Below are 20,784 nucleotides of genomic sequence, written 5' to 3' on the forward strand. Positions count from 1 at the left end.
CTAAAAAAAACCCAAACCGTTAACCATAAACCTGACACGAATTGTACTCCTACCGTAATGGTCTGATAAGCTAATTGTCCCAACAGTATTGTCACCTAAATGTACCATTCTGCCTACTTGAGTGCCTAAACCCACCAGTACCCAATCTAGCTGTTGCAGAACCCCCACCCCACAAAAAATGCTCCGATTTTAATTTAAAAAATGTAGATGAAATAAATTAAGCTGCAGTTAATCTTAGGTAGGTTTTTTTTTCTCCTCAGAAAAAAAAAAAAACTGCAACAGTGTGAAGGGTAAAGAAACTAGCTACAACACTCCCAGAGTCCCCTGAATACAACGTAGTCTTTAGACAAAATCACTCTACAGCCTCTGCTAAACATAAAACCCACCCGAACATGTCAAGCTGACATGTAGAGGATACCAATCAAGCGCAACTGATCCAAAAATAAATGACCAGTCCATGAGAGCACAAATAAAAGTTTCTTACCAGGTGGTGACAGTTGACATCTTGGACCACTGAACGTTCTACAAGATGAGTAAAAATATTGCAAAAATCCACATAAAAGACGCAAAACGGGACTCAGCTGAGGAAAAAATGCACTTCGTAAGAGAGCACAGAAGCCATAATGACGTAAGCAACAACGCTCAGAAACTGTGAGCTGCAAAGCAGCTAAGACAACACACTGCAAAGTTATACAGATGCACATGTAAAAACAGAATCAACAAAAAGGTTCAGAGTAACTTGTTCTCTCTTGTTCAATACTGGATTGTTTTTTTTTTGTACAAATGAAACACCATTTAAATTTTATATGTCCTCCAATGTAAATTTTAGGATGTTATACCATAACAATCCCAGCAAAGCTCACCCTTATAAAGACAATAATAAAAAAAAAAGAAAAAAAAAGAAAGAAAAAAAAAGTAAATTTTGGTGTAGCACCCTACATTTGAATGTTAAAAAATAACTGGGTACTCTGGTGTCCCCTTGAACACTTTGCTGAATCCTGGATAACACAAGTATGTCAAATCAGTAAATCACCACACAACAGTGTCACGATTAGCACCTTCACACATGCGCCAAGAAAAACAAAAAAGTATTCAATATCCAAAAACTGATTGAGGTTTTAGAGTTCATGCCTGTACATTTCACCTAGTGGCCTGTGAAGGTGTGATTTATAAAAGTGGTGGTGAAGAGCTCATCTTCTGCAACTTGGAAATTCAGCAATGCATAGAACTCAAACAGGTTATGTCAAGTAAGCCTTGGTGGGCGGGTCTCCAACCAAGAAGCAACTGACCAAAGACACCTATTTGAACTTGGTGGTGATGCAGGTGAATTTGGTGAGGACTTGACACTTCTGAATACCAACACTAATATAAATACTAACTGGCTTGTAGGACACTTACAAATAAGCTTACATTATGCACTGACAGAGGCAATAATTATCTGTACGCTTATGAAAAACTAGGAGGCATCCTAGAAAAAAAAAAGAAAGAGACCAGAAATGGACAATTTATGGCTAACTGTTGCAAAAAAAAGGGTTTTCGGCACTCCCTTCCTGTTCGATTCAAAGCTAAGCTGTCAAATTCTCGTCATGTCCCACCAACCAGCAGATGATGAAGATGAACTTGAGAAATAAAGTTACAACACGCACTAATAATCAGTTGCTACTGAGAAGCCAAGGCGAAATCGCTCTACTAAGGCCCAAGAGCAAGCACCAGTTAAACCACAGTCCTTAACCACATAGACCTAATTTGATTTGCACTGAAACCACGACAGTTTTGCTAGATTACTCAGTTTGTGATAATCAATATCCGATGAGAATTCTTAGCACAGTGTTAGAAAGGAACAACAAAAAAAAGAAGAACGAAAGCTTTGAGTGAGGGTTTACAATAAGCTGCCACCAACTGGTTCTGACGTTAACTTCTGACAAGGAACAGCATGAGACGGGACTGTAAAAGATGATGATTGAAGAGTTGATAAAACAGAAACGAGACAAACAAATTAATAAATACAAGCGTCTGGCTTATTTGTGATCCAGTTTGTATTTTAGTACAGTTCAGCCGCATTAATTCAAACCTCCCTCCTCTGATGAGAAGAGAGGAGCTACTGGTGGTGCGGATGGCTTTCTGGTATTCGAAAGAAACTTAAGATGGGTGGATTTCCCTATCCACTTGCCATTAGCACCGCAAATCTTCAAGCTGTGGTGTTGTGTTTTCTGTCCACCGGGGGGTTGTGAAGTTCTGTTTGGTTCTAGTAGGCTGGTTGGCATCGAGTACCTGAGACAATAGCACCAATCTCGTTGAACAGCAGATGGTGAGTTTTTTTGAATACTGGAGAGCGAGGCTCAGAGCAGACTTGGTGCCACTGGAAATAAATAAGATCGCCCGGAGGGCTGCTCTCTCAATGAAGTCACAGAAATAGAAAAAAAACCCAAAATAAACAAAAAAGAAAAAAATCTATATAGGTTGCAGTTTTGGCAACTTTCACAGGAATGTTTGAAACTTCTCAACTGTCCTTTCCATTTCCTGAAAGAGGAAACAAAGTCAGTCAACTTAAAGAAATGCCAAGGCGTATATTTTAGATTAAAACTGAAGTGAAAATAAGCGTACGAGATAAACAATTTTTTTTCTATTGTACTAATCATTAATAGAACTTTCCTGGAGTCTCATACTCTTATTTTCAATTTAAGGATACAGTGGCCATGGAATAAAAAGTAATTTAGATGGCCACACACGAAACAATAAAAAGTTTTGACTTTTTATTTAAATGATTAACTGTACAGAAAAAAATTACTTTTTTTTGGTTGCTTGACCGATTAATTTGTATAAATGTAGATAATTTTTTTCTGAAAATTGAATGGTGTAAGATTAATTTCTTGATTTATGAACGCAGTCTTTTTTTCCATAATTGTGGGAAAAAAGTACTTTCAATCAACTGGAAAAAAAATCGATAAAAATGTTTACATTGAAAATAATAAAAGTTGAATAGTGTGTGGCCATCTTTAACAGTAGCCATGTTAATGTGATGTGAAATCTGGTTCATTCAGCTCCCAATAAGAGAAATAAAGACCTATTGAAATTTTCACTATTCGGCTATAGGTGGTGTTTTTACAACCACACAGAACTTTCATGGCCCATAGTTAGTATTCAGGAGAACTGTGGCTGGATTTGACTGCTAGTCCAACTTTTTTTATGCTGCAGAGGTCAAGCACTGGTTTATATTCTCTTGTAATGGAAGACAAACTGTAACAAAGGCAACTTCCAGTGCAGTAAATTTGGGTGCCCACGACGGCTTGGAAACTAGACTATCCAGCAACAGAACTTGCGGCTGTAGTGGCGCCCAGTCGACAATTTGGGCGCAGGAGACCAGCGCACAGGGGTCAACGAGATTTGCTGCAGTAAGTGGCGATGGGATAAGTTATTGGATTTAGTCTGTAGGTGTAGATCAGTTTTAGGAGTAGGTGTGTTAGGATTAGATAGTGGTAGGTTAGCATATTTAGGCTTACATAGCAGTAGGTTAGCATTAGAAGTAGATAAAGGGGGAGTTAGTTGTAGGCTTAGATAGTGGTAGGTTAGTGTAAGAAGTAGAGGGAGGGTTAGAGTGAGAGGAAGGTTAGGTAAAGTGTTAATAGAATATCTGTGAAATTACTGATATCCTCTATAATAAAACCCCTGTGTCCCTGCGTGTGCCTCCTGTCTCTGTGTAGCGTTGTCCATGTACTGCGCATGTGCGCAGCACGGACCCAGAACCAGGGGGACGGAGCCAGGGAGCCGTGCGGGCAGCCGAATGTGCATGCAGAGGTCGCTTGTGGTGGTGGGTGAGCAAGCGGCGGGAGTGCGCTCAGAAACAGACCTAGAGCCTGTTTTTAAACGGCCTAAGGTCTACTAGTTCTATTATAATTAACCAGCTCCTAATAGTAGAATATCGGCAGCATTGCACCCAAATTTCCCAGGCTCCCATTTTTGATGTAGGCGGCAAGTTCTGAGCAGACTAGGTGCTATATGTACATATGTTTATCTTATCAAGTCACTTAATTTCAAATAGGCTTTAAAGGGAGTCTGAAGCAATTCCTAAAACGCGGTCTCTGCATTCCAGTGCTGGATCCATTAGCAGTCTCCGACAATTCGGAAGTCTTCAGGAGCCGGAGTGTCTCGAAGACAGCCCATCTTCAAGCTCCGCATAGCGCTTGGCATGAGCATGCTCTCTCAAGCGCTCGCTCAGTAGGGAGCTGCCTATCTTCGGGAGCACTCTGGCTCCCGAAGACTTCCGAGGCCTCCTGTGGTGGGAAATTTGGACGGAGGAGCATGTGGTGGAAGGAGAGGACCAACAGAGGAACGGGAGGGCTCTTTAGGACTCAGATCCGTCCCTCTCCTTTGGTGAGTATCTGGGTTTTTTTTTTTTTAAGAATTGCTTCAGACTCAAGTCAACTGTAAGAATAAACATTTCAGTTAACATTTACGTGGAATGCGTTTCAATCGTTACTCAAGGCTAATGTAATACACAAATGATGTAGCAAGCCCCGGTACTTCTAATAACATGCATATACAAAAACAAGGCAAAGGAGGTCTCACATGACACTTTACTGCTAATCTCAATAAGCTTAGCTTGAGGCTGCTCTTCTTCAGCTCCACCATATTAAGGGATTTCACAAACTCATTTTACAGCCACTTATTCAGGCACATTAGAGCTGATCTTCAATCCAAAATTTCAGATTTTTTTGTTTTTGTTTTTTAAAGACTGCCGACAAAAGCAAACTATGTAATTGGTGGACTGCCGACAAAAGCAAACTATGTAATTGGTGCCAGACTGTTCTATTTTGCAGGATTGTTAAAAGACACCTGAAGTGAGAGAAATATGGAGGCTAACATTATTTTGAAACAATGCACATTGCCTGGAAGCCCTAATGATCCTCTACCTCTAAAAGGCTCATACACACGCTTGACTAAAGTCAGCTGAGGTGTCCGATAACAGCCACCTCAGCAGATTATCAGGCGTGTCCAGCAGATCTACTCACCTGACAGGGGGGGGGAAACGCATGGGCCGCTCCATCGGAGCAACAGAACGCGTTGTCAGCTACACAGCCAACACACTGGCCAGCCCAACGATGTCACCCAAGGGGGATCTGGTCCCAACCCCTGATGGGAGACATATCAAAGGGTGTGTATTCACCTTAAAGCAGGTGTGTCAGACTCAAATACAAAGTGGGCCAAAATTGAACACTGGGACAAAGTCCTGGGCCAACCTCAATGTCTACTGTCTACCTTCCTTCCTTCCTTCGAAAGTTCCCCTGGTGTCTAATGGCTCCTCCCTCCAACCCATACATAGTTTCCTGGTGTCTAGAGGCCCCTGCCCTATCCTATACAGTTCCCTGGTGTCAGTTCCCTAGTGTTCAGTGCTTTCCTCCTCCCCATATGGCTTCCCTGGTGTTCTAGGGCTTCACCTCCAATATAGCTTCCCTGGTGGTCTAGAGTGGGCCAAACATAATGCAAAGTGGGAAAACCAACTGAGGGCCAAATTTAATGGCTCTGAGGGCCAGATTTGGCCCCGCGGGCCAGAGTTTCACATGTATGCCTTAAAATGACCCTGAGATGGCAATTCCCAATAAAATAAATAAATATCTGGGGCTTCCTCCAGCCTGTTCGCTCCCATGGTGTCCTCTTCTTCCTCCTCGTTCTTCCACAATTGGCCCCGGGAAGTCCTTTCGCTCTGGGGCCAACTACACATGCACATTCTGGCCACGAGCAAGCACCCTCTGTGTTCACGTCGCCTGGAGTGTTCTGCACGCAGGTGCAGAACGAGACCGGGAAGCGCACCTGGCCGCACTGCGCATGCACCGATTGATGGATTTTCTGGGGCCAGTACCAGAGGAACGGAGAGGGAGAACACCGTGAGAGCGATCAGACCACAGGGGGCTAAAGGAAACCCCAGGTATCTATATTTTATTGGGGGATCGCCATCTCTTGTACACTTTAATAGTTTTGGCCATAGATCTTAAAGTGTGAACGGCTATAAAATAAAGTTCACGGTGATGAGTGGAGAACTGACCGTTCTCAGCTCAAGTGGAAACAGAGCCTTAGGGCCTTTTTCCACTAGCCTGCGATTTGCTTCTGATCGCAAATCGCAAGGTACATTAAACTAATGGAAACTGCAGCAGCATTTTCCATTAGTGCGATCCGATTGCGATATTGGTCAAAGCGCAATCGTCGTCCTGCCGCGTTTTGTATGCGATTGAGCTGGACTATAATGAGTATAGTAGCTCAATCGCAATCGCATGGTGGAAATTGAAACGCGATTGCGATTGGAATCGCGATCGCATTTCATAGTGGAAAAGAGCCCTTAGAGGCAGATCAACAGGACAGCCAGGCAATGTGCACATTGTTTAAAAGGAAATAAGTATGTCAGCCTCCATACGTCTCTAACCTGGGATTTCCCCTGCATGAACATAGGTTAAAAATATATACCCCTCCCCAACATTAAAGATTATAAACTATTTGACATAACATTCAGAAGCAATGGGAATGTGATGGACCAGCTGCTCAGCAGTTACACCCCGATGCACTCAGTAGCAGGGCTGTGGAGTCGGAAATCTGAGTCGGAGCAATTTTGGGTGCCTGGAGTCGGAGTCGGGAAAAAATGCACCAACTCAGACTCCTAATGAATTTAAACTGTAATTAAAATAGAAAATATGATAACATGTTCTATTTCTCAGATAATAGTCATCATAAATAATTTACAGTGCTGTGAAAAACTATTTGTCCCCTTCCTGATTTCTTATTCTTTTGCATGTTTGTCACACTTAAATGTTTCTGCTTATCAAAAAACGTTAACTATTAGTCAACGATAACATAATTGAACACAAAATGCAGTTTTAAATGATGGTTTTTATTATTTAGTGAGAAAAAAAAACTCCAAACCTACATGGCCCTGTGTGAAAAAAAAATTGCCCCCTGAACCTAATAACTGGTTGGGCCACCCTTAGCAGCAATAACTGCAATCAAGCGTTTGCGATAACTTGCAACAAGTCTTTTACAGTGCTCTGGAGGAATTTTGGCCCACTCATCTTTGCAGAATTGTTGTAATTCAGCTTTATTTGAGGGTTTTCTAGCATGAATCGCCTTTTTAAGGTCATGCCACAACATCGCAATAGGATTCAGGTCAGGACTTTGACTAGGCCACTCCAAAGTCTTCATTTTGTTTTTCTTCAGCCATTCAGAGGTGGATTTGCTGGTGTATTTTGGGTCATTGTCCTGCTGCAGCACCCAAGATCGCTTCAGCATGAGTTGACGAACAGATGGCCAGACATTCTCCTTCAGGATTTTTTGGTAGACAGTAGAATTCATGGTTCCATCTATCACAGCAAGCCTTCCAGGTCCTGAAGCAGCAAAACAACCCCAGACCATTACACTACCACCACCATATTTTACTGTTGGTATGATGTTATTTTGCTGAAATGCTGTGTTACTTCTACGCCAGATGTAACAAGACACGCACCTTCCAAAAAGTTCAACTTTTGTCTCGTCGGTCCACAAGGTATTTTCCCCAAAGTCTTGGCAATCATTGAGATGTTTTTTAGACGAGCCTTAATGTTCTTTTTGCTTAAAAGTGGTTTGCGCCTTTGATATCTGCCATGCAGACCGTTTTTGCCCAGTCTCTTTCTTATGGTGGAGTCGTGAACACTGACCTTAATTGAGGCAAGTGAGGCCTGCAGTTCTTTAGATGTTGTCCTGGGGTCTTTTGTGGCCTCTCGGATGAGTTTTCTCTGCGCTCTTGGGGTAATTTTGGTCGGCCGGCCACTCCTGGGAAGGTTCATCACTGTTCCGGGTTTTGCCATTTGTGGATAATGGCTCTCACTGTGGTTCGCTGGAGTCCCAAAGCTTTAGAAATGGCTTTATAACCTGTACCAGACTGATAGATCTCAATTACTTTTGTTCTCATTTGTTCCTGAATTTCTTTGGATCTTGGCATGATGTCTAGCTTTTGAGGTGCTTTTGGTCTACTTCTCTGTGTCAGATAGCTCCTATTTAAGTGATTTCTTGATTGAAACAGGTGTGGCAGTAATCAGGCCTGGGGGTGACTACAGAAATTGAACTCAAGTGTGATAAACCACAGTTAAGTTATTTTTACCAAGGGGGGCAATCACTTTTTCACACAGGGCCATGTAGATTTGGAGTTTTTTTTCTCACTAAATAATAAAAACCATCATTTAAAACTGCATTTTGTGTTCAATTATGTTATCTTTGACTATCTTTGTGTTCAATTATGTTATCTTTGATGAGTAGAAACATTTAAGTGTGACAAACATGCAAAAGAATAAGAAATCAGGAAGGGGGCAAATAGTTTTTCACACCACTGTATACATACAGTAATAGCTGTGCTTAGTCCACAGAAATGAAATAAGCCAATCAAAAGTAGTTACTTGTGCTGCTTCAATAAAGCAGTACCCATATTTTTAAAGTCAGATATACATATCTTATTGTGACTGTATATATGATGTGTACACAGAAATCTCTTATATATACTAAACAACATCTATGCTGTAAGAATAAAGCCTGATGTGTAGCCGTGTCACTAATAGAGATGGTCAATGAGATGGAAATAATTTTGCGTTGATGCTGATTTATGCAAATGTATGCACTGTCTTTGCTCATGAAATCAATTTGATACGTTGTTAAAATTTGGTTTGGTGACTATGAATTTAAGGGTACCTGAGACAGATGAAAAGAAAAGTTTTATACATACCTGGGGCTTCCTCCAGCCCTCTTCAGGCCAATCGGTCCCTTGCCTTCCTCCACCACCACCTATATCTTCTCCTGTGAGTCCCAGTAATTCAGCCAGTCAGCGCAGTCCGGCCGCATGCCGCTTCCACAGCCAGGAACGTTCTGCACCTGCGCAATAGTGCTATGCACGTGTAGTACGCTCCCGGCGGCGGAGTGTGTGCATACGCTCCCGGCGGCGGAGTGTGTGCATGCGCACTACGCCAGACTGGCTCAAGTACCTGGACTCATAGCAGAAGATCCAGGTGGAGGAGGACAGCGAGGGACTGATTAGCCTGAAGGGGGCTGGAGGAAGCCCCAGGTATGTATAAAACTTTAATTTCATCTGTCTCAGGTTTACTGTGTTACACAGTAGTACTATACTCTACATAAGCACTCCCCACAGAGCTGCAGGGAATCCACTGAGAATGTTGTGCACATTTAACACAGAGGTGTTGTCTATCACCCATAAACCTGGTTCAGATTGTGCATGAAGAATGTGTAATAGAGGAAGAATCTCCTTATTCCCCTGCAGAGTACCTGCACATCATTCTTACATGTACCCACACTTACATTGCCTAGGGCCTGATAGATGTTCTTTGTTCCGGTCTGTACCTTTTACAAGTACTCTTACCAAGGACTAGTTTTAGTCTAAAGGGAATAAATATGTCAGTCTACATATCCTTCTCACTTCAGTTGTCTTAAAATTCCTAAGCATTGGCAGTTAAGAGACAAATTTCATGTTACATACTTTCAATCAACAAGATTGTAATATGCAAATTAGAGGAGTCGGAGTCGAAGGAATCCTACACTGAGGAGTCGGAGTTGGAGGATTTTTGTACCGACTCCACAGCCCTGCTCAGTAGACAACCTTTTCCATGTGAAACTGCCCTCGCTTTATCTTCAGTAGGCTCTCAGCATTTGCAAAACCAAAGCCTACAGCTTTACTGAAAAGCCTGAAGAGTCAATTTCGCGAAACTCACCTCCACTAGAGTTGTTTTGTCATAGTCCATCCTATGGATGTAGATGCACTGGCTGAGGACGGAGTACCACCTCTCCAGGGCATCTACTGTCAGGTTGTTGCTTTTCCTCACCACAGTATGAAGCAGTTCCTAAGACAAAAGAAACATGAATTAGACCAATAGCTAGAACTACTGTACTGCATTCCTCAGACCTGCACCACACTTTCCAAAATGGACATTTGCTAGACCACAGCTTCCCAGACCTGACCTCACCAACAGCGCACAGTTTGTGGATTTCCACTACAGAGTCCAAGTGAGGGTCAGTTGGATAGCGTACTGGTAAGGCTGTTGCCTTTGATGTGGGATTTGATCCTTTTACCAGGGTTCGAAACCTGGCTCAAGCCAACACATAAAACACTAAGGAGTTAGGGGACTAGGCTCCCTAATGATCCTGATCATCCATAGTGTGTGTGCCCTAAGTGGCTGCATCTCTCCAGGAGAGAAAAGCTTGATATAAATGTTATGTGTTTTGACTAAATCACCGACTGAACTAATTAACTAGATCAGTCTGTGTTCCTGTTTGGAGATCCATAAAACATGGACTTCTGTTGGTTCCTAAGGACTACTGTACTAGACCACACCATTACCTCAAGCCTATTGTGGTCAACGACCAAAGGTGGTTCAGGGTCCAACATCTCTTCCAAATGATGGTCCTTGGGTGGTATCCTTTTACCAAGGTCACCTATGTAAGAGCAAAAAAAAAAGTTTTTTTTAAACAGACAAAAACATATGTAGGTAAAATACAAAACTAACATTACTGGGCTTAGACAGGTCTGTTTGAAAGTGGAACTGCAAGACAATATTGTTTTGGATGGTGTGTTAAAGTTGTTTACAACCTTATTGGAAGTTTCACCTAACCACATGCTCCCAGGACCTCCATAGCCTTAATAAGAAGTGTGATGGTCCACGGGAAAGCAACAAGTAAAACTTGCCAGGGACTTTCAATTCAATTACTTCCAATAAGATTGCTCCACAGTTTTTAGGGGAATCATTTTGGTTGCCAGTCCTACAAACGTTCGTCTTTGTTTCTATATTGTTATTGCAGCTGCATTGTATATTATATACACTATATACTGTATATTCTACTTGTTGCAAGGTGGTCTTGACTTTTCTTTTTGATGACACATGGTTTGTCATTTTTTATTAACCCAAAAATAAATGGTGCTTTTACATAACTGCCATCTATGTACATACTCACCTACCCTTATAGGACCATTAAGGCGAAAAAAGCAAGCAGTTAAAATCTGACAGAGCAGACACGTTTTTCGACTAGTCCATCTCCTCAAGGGGGATTCTGTTTTCAAAAGCATTTCCTGAGCAGCAGTTGCTAAGTCTAACTGCCAAAATAGTGTGCAAGGGAGTAGAGAGGATGGCTGGTACCTTACTATTTTGGCAGTTAAACAGAAGTCCAGAGAAAACCCTGAGAATCCCCCCTGCGGAGATGGACTATTTCAAAACCTGTCGGTTCTGTCAGATTTTTAACTGCTTACTTTTTTTTCCCGCTATAGTGGTCCTTTAAAGGATACCCGAACTGACATGCGACATGATGAGATAGATATGTGTATGTACAGTGCCTAGCACACAAAACTGCTGTGTTCCTTTTTTCTTTCTCTGCCTGAAAGAGTTAAATATCAGGTATGTAAGTGGCTGACTCAGTCCTGACTCAGACAGGAAGTGACTACAGTGTGTCCCTCACTGATAAGAAATTCCAACTAGAAAACACTTTTCTAGCAGAAAATGGCTTCTGAGAGCAAGAAAGAGGTAAAAGGGGGCATTCCTTATCAGTGAGGGTCACACTGTAGTCCCTTCCTGTCTGAGTCAGCCACTTGCATACCTGATATGTAACTCTTTCAGGCAGAGAAAAAAAAAAAAGGAACAGCATAATAATTTGTGTGCTAGGCACTGTACATACACGTCTATCATTATGTCACTGGGCAATATTTGCAGTGATGTTACCGGATGTCAGGCAACATCATTTAACAGAAGCATGTTAAGCTAGGTTACCTCCAGCGGCGATCGTGCATCACTAAGTGACGGACACACCAGTTTGGATTGGGTAGATCCCCGACGACTCCCGCACAAAGTACTGCGATCACTTGAACTGTCATTCAAGGACACCGGCAGCAAGATGGATCGGGGATCGCTCATCGTGGGACTTTGTCGCTGGATCCATCTTCCTTCCTCGTTAGGAGAGTATGTAGCTTCAAAAATCCCACACCAAATTTATTTTCCCTTGTTCAGATATCTATGTTAGATGTACGCATTTCTCTGTTGTCTGCTGCAGTGTCCGGAGCCAGCAAGAGAATCACCTGCTAGGAGTTAACCTGCAGTGTATAAAAGGACCCCGATGTGTGAGACCTATGGAGGCTGCCATATTTATTTCCTTTTAAACAATACCAATTGCCTAGCAGTCCTGCTGATCTTTCTGGTCAGTAGGGTCTAAATCCCACACCTGAAACAAGCATGCACCTAATCTTGTCAGATTTGTCATAGACATCTTATCTGCATGCTTGTTCAGGGTCTATGGCTTGGAAGTATAAGAGGCAGAGAATCAGCAGGACAGCCAGGCAATGTGCATTGTTTAACCTCCTTGACAGTTATCACGAGTCAGGCTCAGGGTGGAAAAAACAAGCTAGGAGCGGTAACCCCGAGCGTGACTCATGGTAGCCGCCAGCAGGACTGTGCAGAGCATAGAGTGCGTTTTCACTCACCTCCCGGGGGATCCAGACGCTAACAGCCATTCTCCTTCCTGTCGTCTGAGTCTCCGCAACCCTTGGGTGAGATCGCAGTTTGTCATCATGACGACAGACGGCGATCTCACTACAGGGTTACAGCGCCACCCCGGAGAATGGAGGGATGACTGCAGCGCTGGATCCCATGGAGTGAGTAAGTGCTGCAGATCTTTCTGCGGTGTAATTTTTTCTGTGTTTTAGGGTCTAAAAGCCTGCAAAAAAGAGGGGACCGCTTTTAGACCTTAAAGAGAATCTGAAGCGAGAATAAATCTCGCTGATTCTCATATATAGCAGGGGCATGTTTACCCCAGCTAAAACGCCGCTATACCGCCGCTGAACGGGGGTCCCTTACCCCCCAAATCCCCCCCTGCAAAATTCACGACCAACTTGGTTGTGGATTTTGCTGCTGCTGGAGGCAGAGCTAATGGCTGTAGCTCTGCCTGTCAGCATGTCTATCAGCAGATCTCCGCCTCTCCCCGTCCCTCTCAGTGAAGGCAGATTGAGAGGGGCGGGGAGAGGCGGCGATCAGCAGTGACAGATGCGCTGAGAGGCAGGGCTATAGCCGTTAGCCCTGCCTCACCAGGAAGTGATCACCGCGCTGCATGGAGGGGATTTGGGGGGTAAGGGACCCCCGTTCAGCAGCGGTATAGCGACGTTTTAGCAGGGGTAAACATGCCCCTGCATATATAAGAGAATCAGAGATTTATTCTCGCTTCAGATTCTCTTTAAAATCCAGAAAGAATCAGACCACCAGGGGGGTTAAATGGAAAGAAACATGTCAGCCTCTGTATCCCTCACACCTTGGGCGGTTCCCTTTAAAGGGGAACTGAAGTAAGAGGTATACGGAGGCTGCCATATTTATTTCCTTTTAATCAATACCAGTTGCCTGGCAGCCCTGCTGGTCTATTTCTCTGCAGTAGTATCTGAATAACACCAGAAACAAGCATGCAGCTAGTCTTGTCAGATCTGACTTTAAAGTCTAAAACACCTGATCTGCTGCATGCTTGTTCAGGGGCTATGGCTAAAAGTATTAGAGGCAGAGGATCAGCAGGGCTTCCAGGCAACTGGTATTGCATTAAAGGAAAAACATGGCAGCCTCCATATACCTCTCTCTTCAGTTCCCCTTTAAGTAAAGCCCTGTATGGGGCACAGGATTTCTGCATGCCAAAATGAACATTTCTGATAAATTTTGCTAGTAACTGGCAGCAGACAGTATAGAGCTGTATACATGCTTGGCTCAGGCTTGCTGTATGAATTGTCTTAAGGAAACAGGTGGTGGTCAGGGGAGGGGGAGGGGGGGGGGGAAACAAGGAGGACGTTCCCCAAAGCTCCTGGGGACATATAATATGAAGTACTCAGCTGCCTCCAACATCTTTATGCCGGTGTCTTGAAAGTGCTATGTCCTCTGTGCCAGAAGACATTATGACGTTCTAAACAAATCGATCCCTCTGAGATCATTAGCTGATCAGAGAGGGCTACATCTGATTGAATCCCCCCACACACTACACAGATTTTTAAAATATTGCATGATAAAATCTGTGCGCAGTGCCCCCAGGTCTCCGCCCCCTCCCTCAATTGAAATCTTTCATCTGGCAGCATTGACCAAATAGATTAATTTTGGTCAAATGTCGATCGGGAAGCATTTGTGCCGATTTTTTAACAGATCTGATTAAATGATCAAATCGTTGTTCTTTGTTACAGCGGATACAAATCCTACAATAAATCTGCACTGTTCCTACTTCCTGCTTTCATGGGAGCAGACATATTGCTAACATTCTGTGCTTTCAAATGAGCTTATATGCTGTGGCAGTCAGGTGACACAGGGGGGAGATCAAATTACAATTCGCAATTAGACACAAATGAGGGGCAATTAGACAGGCTAAACTCTATAAATACATACAGAGTGTATTTCTCTTTGTTTTCCTTCTGTCCTGTGCGAGAGTTCAGGCCCACTTTAAAGGTGGCCACTAATGATCCAATGTTTTTACCCAATTTTACCAAATCTATGTAGTATAAGGGTGTCCATACAGAGTACAATAAAAACGTTTGATTTTCCCGTTTATTCGACCAAAACGATCGAATCAAATGAAAATTTAAACAAATTTTTTTTCATTCAAGAAAAAAAAAATCGATTATCCATTTTTTTTTCAATAAAAATCTGATTGAACATGTTGGAAAAATCTTTATATTTCATCTAACAAATTAATCAAACAAAATTATCTAATCGAATAAAAATGAAAGAAATTGTACCATGTATGGGCACCATAAGGGTAAAGGTGGCCATACACTGATAGATTTGCAGCAGATTCGACCATCAGAAAGATTTCTGTCAGATGCCTGTCATGTTCAATCTGATGTGTGCCACACACTAGGAACAGATTTCCAATTGATTTCAGAAGGAAATCTATTGGAAATCTATTAAAAATCGATCTAAAGGCATTACTGCACCATAAGATCCAATGCAATTCTGTGGGCCATCGATCTGCTGCCAGCAGCAGATCGAACCTAGATCTTCCACCCTGTCAGATAGATCAAATCCATCGAAATCGGCCAAAAAAATTGATCGATCGATTTGAAAGAATCTGATCGATCGATTCAATAGATCAATCGATGGCTGAAATCGACCAGTGTATGGGCCCGTCAAACTGAGTGAATATATTGAATGGATCATTTAGGCAGTTCCCTTTTATTACATAGAAATGGTAAGATTGGATGAAAAAGATTCAATCGTTAGTAGCCACCTTTAGACTGATAAACAATTTTTTTTCAGCTGACAAAATATGTTACTTCAGACACTGCAGGAGATAAAGGTGTTTAAAGAGAGTCTGAAGTCTCCTAAAATTGCACTTTTTATTTAAAGGGAATGTCCAAGCAAAATAAAAAAAAATGAGTATTACTTACCTGGGGCTTCTACCAGCCCCATGCAGCCACCCTGTGCCCTTGTAGTCACTCACTGCTGCTCCAGTCTCCCCGCTGGCAGCTTGCCGACCTCGGAGGTCGGCGGGACGCATTGCATACATTTTTACGCATTGAACCAGTAATGCGTAAAAATGTATGTGTTAATGTTCCTGCACTAGCGGGAATGTGTAAAAATGTATGCAATGCGTCCCGCCGACCTCCGAGGTCGGCAAGCTGCCAGCGGGGGACTGGAGCAGCAGTGAGTGACTACAAGGGCACAGGATGGCTGCATGGGGTTGGTAGAAGCCCCAGGTAAGTGAAACTCATTTTTCTATTTTTCGTGGACATTCCCTTTAACAGCTGTCTTCAGCATTATCACAGCAGCTAAAACATTTAAACCCCCCAAATATTAGGGCAAGAATCCACGACTTTAAAAGTCACTGATTTTGCTGCTCGGGGAGGCAGAGCTTTGAGCTGCAGCTCTGCCTCCATTCACATCAATCCCCGCCTCTTCCTCGCCCCTCTCAGTGAAGGAAGACAGAGGGGTGGGGAGAGGCGGCGACGAGCAGGGATTGACACGCATGGAGGCAGAGCTACAGCTCAAAGCTCTGCCTCTATGAGGAAGCGCTCCCCATATTTAGCTCAGCGGATTTGGGGCGTTTAAATGTAGCGATCTGCCGCAGGGATGCGGCGTTTTAGCTTGTGTTAAAATGCTGAAGACAACTGTTAAATAAAAAGTGCAATTTTAGTAGACTTCAGAGTATCTTTAAGTGTGTGTGATCTTTCTTGTGTCTACTTCGGTGTCTTGTCCGCTGTGATGACGCTGGGAAGTCTGGGAAATGCACACAAGTTGCTGACGTTACCAAGGTCCACGGTAGCCACCTTCCAACCCATGAGGAGCATCTCACACATGGTGATGTGCCTGGCCTGGAATGACCAATATTCCTGTAAGGCAGGCAGTGGAAACACAGGCTGATCGGCTTAGCAACTGTCCTGATAAGTTCTCTTTCCATGCAGAAGACAAGGAGAAGAGGACCAGCCACGCGACAAGCAGGATTAATGAAGTCTTGTCTTTGCACACCTGCAGCTCCTCAGATTTCCTCCGCTCAAGCATGTGCTATAAATATGAAATTCCTCTCCCATGACAGCAGTCATTATGGAGAGCCTGACATTAGGCTCCTGATATTTGATATTCTAAGATAATGTTTGACTAAGGATCCAGAAGCGCTTGCGGTTTTGATTAACCAGCTGCTCAACATTTATAACCAGACGGATTCTTTCGGCGTAACCTTTTCTATTCGTTGGCAGGCTCCCTCTGTCTTCTTTTACCACCATATCCAAGGGGACCAAACTCTGAAGCGTTACTGAAGATGGGACACTCACCAAAAGGCAAAACAGTAGTGCTCTGCTATGGAATACTTCACAACCCGGGAAAAGTGCAAAGAGCTGCTTATACCTACATCAACCCAGTGGTGCTCAGCCTCAGAAACAGGAAATATGGGCACCGCAATTGACACTAATGTTAATTAGCGGCAACCAGCGGCCAAGCAGTAATTGTGGCAGCCAGTAAAATGAACTGGTAATATTTATACGTCTGTGTAGCAAATTTGCGGACCGGTAGGGCGAAGTAAGGCTTCAGGAAGGGTGCTTTTAGGGCCCTTTTCCACTAGTGGCGATTGCGATGCTGAATCGCAAAATCGCAAACTGCTAGCAATTTTTAAATTGCTACGGTTTGCATTCTAACATAGGAATCGCGGTGGGTAATTTCCACTACCGCAATTTACTCATTCATTTACTCAAGCGCGATCGCGCCGTGGAGCGATTTTGCCGCGATTTTGCTATGCAGTGCATTGCATACCAAAATTGTGAACACAACCACCGAGAAATTTGCTGAACTTTGCTGAAACGCGCGCGCGCATGCGTGCGTGTGTGTGTGTGTTTAAGGTTAGGCACTGGAGGGGCAGGTATTCTGTGTCAGAGTAGAGTTAGGTTTAGCTGTAGTAAAATATTGGTAATATTTACCAATATTTTACTATTGAAAATTAACACTAAAATAGTTGGAATATCTGGCAGCACCAAACTTTGATGAGTGGGTGGACAAAGGCACCTCGTTAATAAACTTCTGTGAGAACTCCTGTATACCAAACAAATCTTTTAAAAACTCTATTCGCACAACAAACTGTGGTTCTCCAACAAACTACGCCAAAGGAGCAAAGAATCTGTGCACAAGTCTGACAACCAGGATGACTACAGGAGGGCAAGAAAAACCTCAGCCGGAAACAGAGAGCTGCCAAAAAGGACTACGCTGAAAGGTGGACACAGAACCTCTCATCGAACGACTCAAGCACGGTTTAGAAATGGTTCAGTGTCACCACCAACTACTTGATATAAGCATATTCAAATCAGGATGCATGTGATGTCATTACCCACAAGGCAGTGCATCAGTAGGCTAAATTTTAATTAGGTCTACACTGTGGGCGGGGTTTCACCTTTTCACCTGGATGTACATTGGCTGCAGGACTTTTTCACCTCTAAGACCTGGGTTTTCTTTTCACTTTACTGTCACTCTTTCGACTACTAGAGAAATTATTATATATATATATATATATATATATATATATATATATATATATATATATATATATATATATATATATATATATATACACACACACATATATATATATATATATATATATATATATATATATATATACACATATATATATATATACTAATATATATATATATACACATGTATATATATATACTAATATATATATATATACACATGTATATATATATATATATATATATATATATATATATATATATATATATACATATACATATATACATATATACATATATATACATATATATACATATATATATAGATATACATATATATAGATATACATATATTTAGATATACATATATATAGATATACATACATATAGATATACATATATATATATATATATATATATATATATATATATATATATATATATATATAGATATACATATATATATATACACATATACATACATACATATACACACACACACACACACACACACACACACACACATTAAACAGCCTCACCTTCTGGCCCCTCTGTCGCCAACCCTTCCGTCTTGCTATGCTGGCCAGTTCCTAGTGTCGTCGGTGGTGTTGTCTGCCTATTGCTTGTGGAATATTGACAGTTTACCAGTTCCTCATTGTGTGGGGCTCCCGACACGGAGTCTTTGTCTGTAGATATTACGGCATCACATTTCTGGTTTCCATTGTGGAAAGCTGATAATTGTGTGCTTTCTAAGCTATCCAATGAGGAGTTCCCATTTAAGTAGTTCATAGCAACAGGTGGGTCCTTGGCAGGTACTGTACGGGTTTCCAGTGCTGTGTCAGGATTGAGCAACATAGATTCGTTGGAGCTGTCTTCCTCCGTGGAGAGTAGACTGCTGCCCTTACCAGGTAACCCATTCTGCTGCTCCACATCTCCATCTGTAACATCACATGAGGACTCGTCATTGGTTACAGAGTGATCTCCTGTTTCCTCATCGTTCTCCTCAAGGCAGTCACCATTCTCCAATGGTTCATCATTGTCCTGATCGTCTTGGAACTTGGAATCCTCCTCATCTTTCTTTAAATAGGTGGATTTTTTCTTCTTAATTATCCCCCGACCCCAAGGAGGGCGGCGGCGTTGCTTCCGGCGAACTGGGGAGGAAACAAAACAAAAAAGTCACAGTGAGTTTCCATAACTGGTGCTTAGCTCATTTGTATCCTAACTATTACCACACTAGTGGCACACTATTAACCCAGATGGAAGGTGCTTGTTTAAAGATTGGTTGGTGTCCACTCAAATCGATATATCCTGGAAAGATCAGCACACTAACAGTATGTTCAACTGTGTGTTTAATCAATCATTAAGTGCAATAAACGACAATTGTTTTGGGCACCTCGCAGGGTCCTCCTTTGTTTGATAGAAGGGAGACTCTGCAAGACCACTGAAACAGGGTTAGTTAGGGTTAGGCATCGGTGGGGGGGGGGGGGGGGGGGGATGGGATATGGTTCAGTTAGGGTTAGGCATCGGTGTGGGGATGATGGGGTATGGGTCAGTTAGGGTTAAGCATCAGCAGGGGGATGATGGGGTATGGGTCAGTAAGGGTTAAGCATCAGCGTGTGGGATGATGGGGTAAGAATCAGTTAGGGTTACTCATCGGTGGGGGGATGATGGGGTATGGGTCAGTTAGGGTTAGGCATCGGTGGGGGGGGGGGGGGGGGTGGGGCTGGAGGATGGGGTAAGAATCAGTTAGGATTAGGCATCGGTGGGGGGGGGGGGGCGTGGGACTGGAGGATGGGGTAAGAATCAGTTAGGGTTACTCATCGGTGGGGGGATGATGGGGTAAGAATCAGTTAGGGTTACTCATCGGTGGGGGGATGATGAGGTATGGGTCAGTTAGGGTTAAGCATCGGTGGGGGGGATGATGGGGTATGGGTCAGTTAAGGTTAGGCATCGGTGGGAGATGGGGTATGTGTCAGGGTTAGGCGTAGGCGTGTGTGTGTGTGGGGGGGGGGGGGGGATGATGGGGTATGGGTCAGTTGGGGTTAGGAATCTGTAGAGCTTGTGTGAGAATAAGGAAATAAGAGTAAGTGGAGGCTATAGTTAAGTATTGGGGGAAAAAAAATACCGATATTTTAGTATTGGAATTATGCTATGATTCATAGTAGAGTATCATACTTGCCGCTATCCCTGGTGCCCAAATTACTGCAGCACCCTTTTAAAATGTACGCCTTCCAGGTACGAAACTAACTCCTAACCAATATGACTAGGCTCAAGCTACACTTTCCAAACACATCTTATTCACCCGAAAGCTGGTGCCCAGTTCACTACCGAAACTACCCACTTCAAAGAAGAATCCTGAGAGCTACAAATCTTTCCGATTTCTCCCATGACAGGAATAATCTAACCGCCAGCCTGCCAATGCTAGGAAAACCAAAACAAAAAAACTACACACCAGTGTCAGCTATGTTTGACATCTGTTTACCAAAATGTCTTGCCAAAATCTACATGTAGCTAAGTCCACATTAGTCAGAAGGGATGGACATTGAAGTGTAAATACATTTGAGAGGATTGAGAATTGTGCTATGAAAATTATTATGAAAAGGAATGGTAGCAATTATGGAAATCTATTGTAATAATAATGCTATCAAGACAAAGCGCTTGAGAGCTGCATCCACTAGGAGCGCCCTCAATAGGCCACCCTGCAGTGGTGTAGGTGCTGGCTTAAAGCGGACCCAAACCAAACATTTTTTAAATTCAAAATATTTAGTTGCACCACTGACACATACAAAGATAAACACTCCTTCAAGTCTATG

The 20,784-nt window shown here is 42.8% G+C and overlaps 1 protein-coding gene across 4 annotated transcripts in view; it reads right to left on the minus strand.

Moving 5' to 3' along the window:
* Positions 1–2,018: 2,018 nt before the first annotated feature.
* ATAD2B (ATPase family AAA domain containing 2B) overlaps positions 2,019–20,784 on the minus strand; it is a 224,834-nt gene continuing 206,068 nt past the window's right edge. For all 4 annotated transcript variants that reach the window (XM_068280232.1, XM_068280234.1, XM_068280233.1 and 1 more), the window contains 4 exons: positions 18,511–19,122; positions 10,358–10,452; positions 9,732–9,860; positions 2,019–2,520 (listed from right to left, as the gene is read on the minus strand). In XM_068280232.1, coding sequence (XP_068136333.1) covers positions 2,479–2,520; positions 9,732–9,860; positions 10,358–10,452; positions 18,511–19,122 — 878 coding nt within the window. In that variant the 3' untranslated portion in view covers positions 2,019–2,478. The remainder of the gene's footprint in view (positions 2,521–9,731; positions 9,861–10,357; positions 10,453–18,510; positions 19,123–20,784) is intronic.

Source organism: Hyperolius riggenbachi, chromosome 4 (genome assembly GCF_040937935.1).
Source record: "Hyperolius riggenbachi isolate aHypRig1 chromosome 4, aHypRig1.pri, whole genome shotgun sequence".
Lineage (NCBI taxonomy): Eukaryota > Metazoa > Chordata > Amphibia > Anura > Hyperoliidae > Hyperolius > Hyperolius riggenbachi.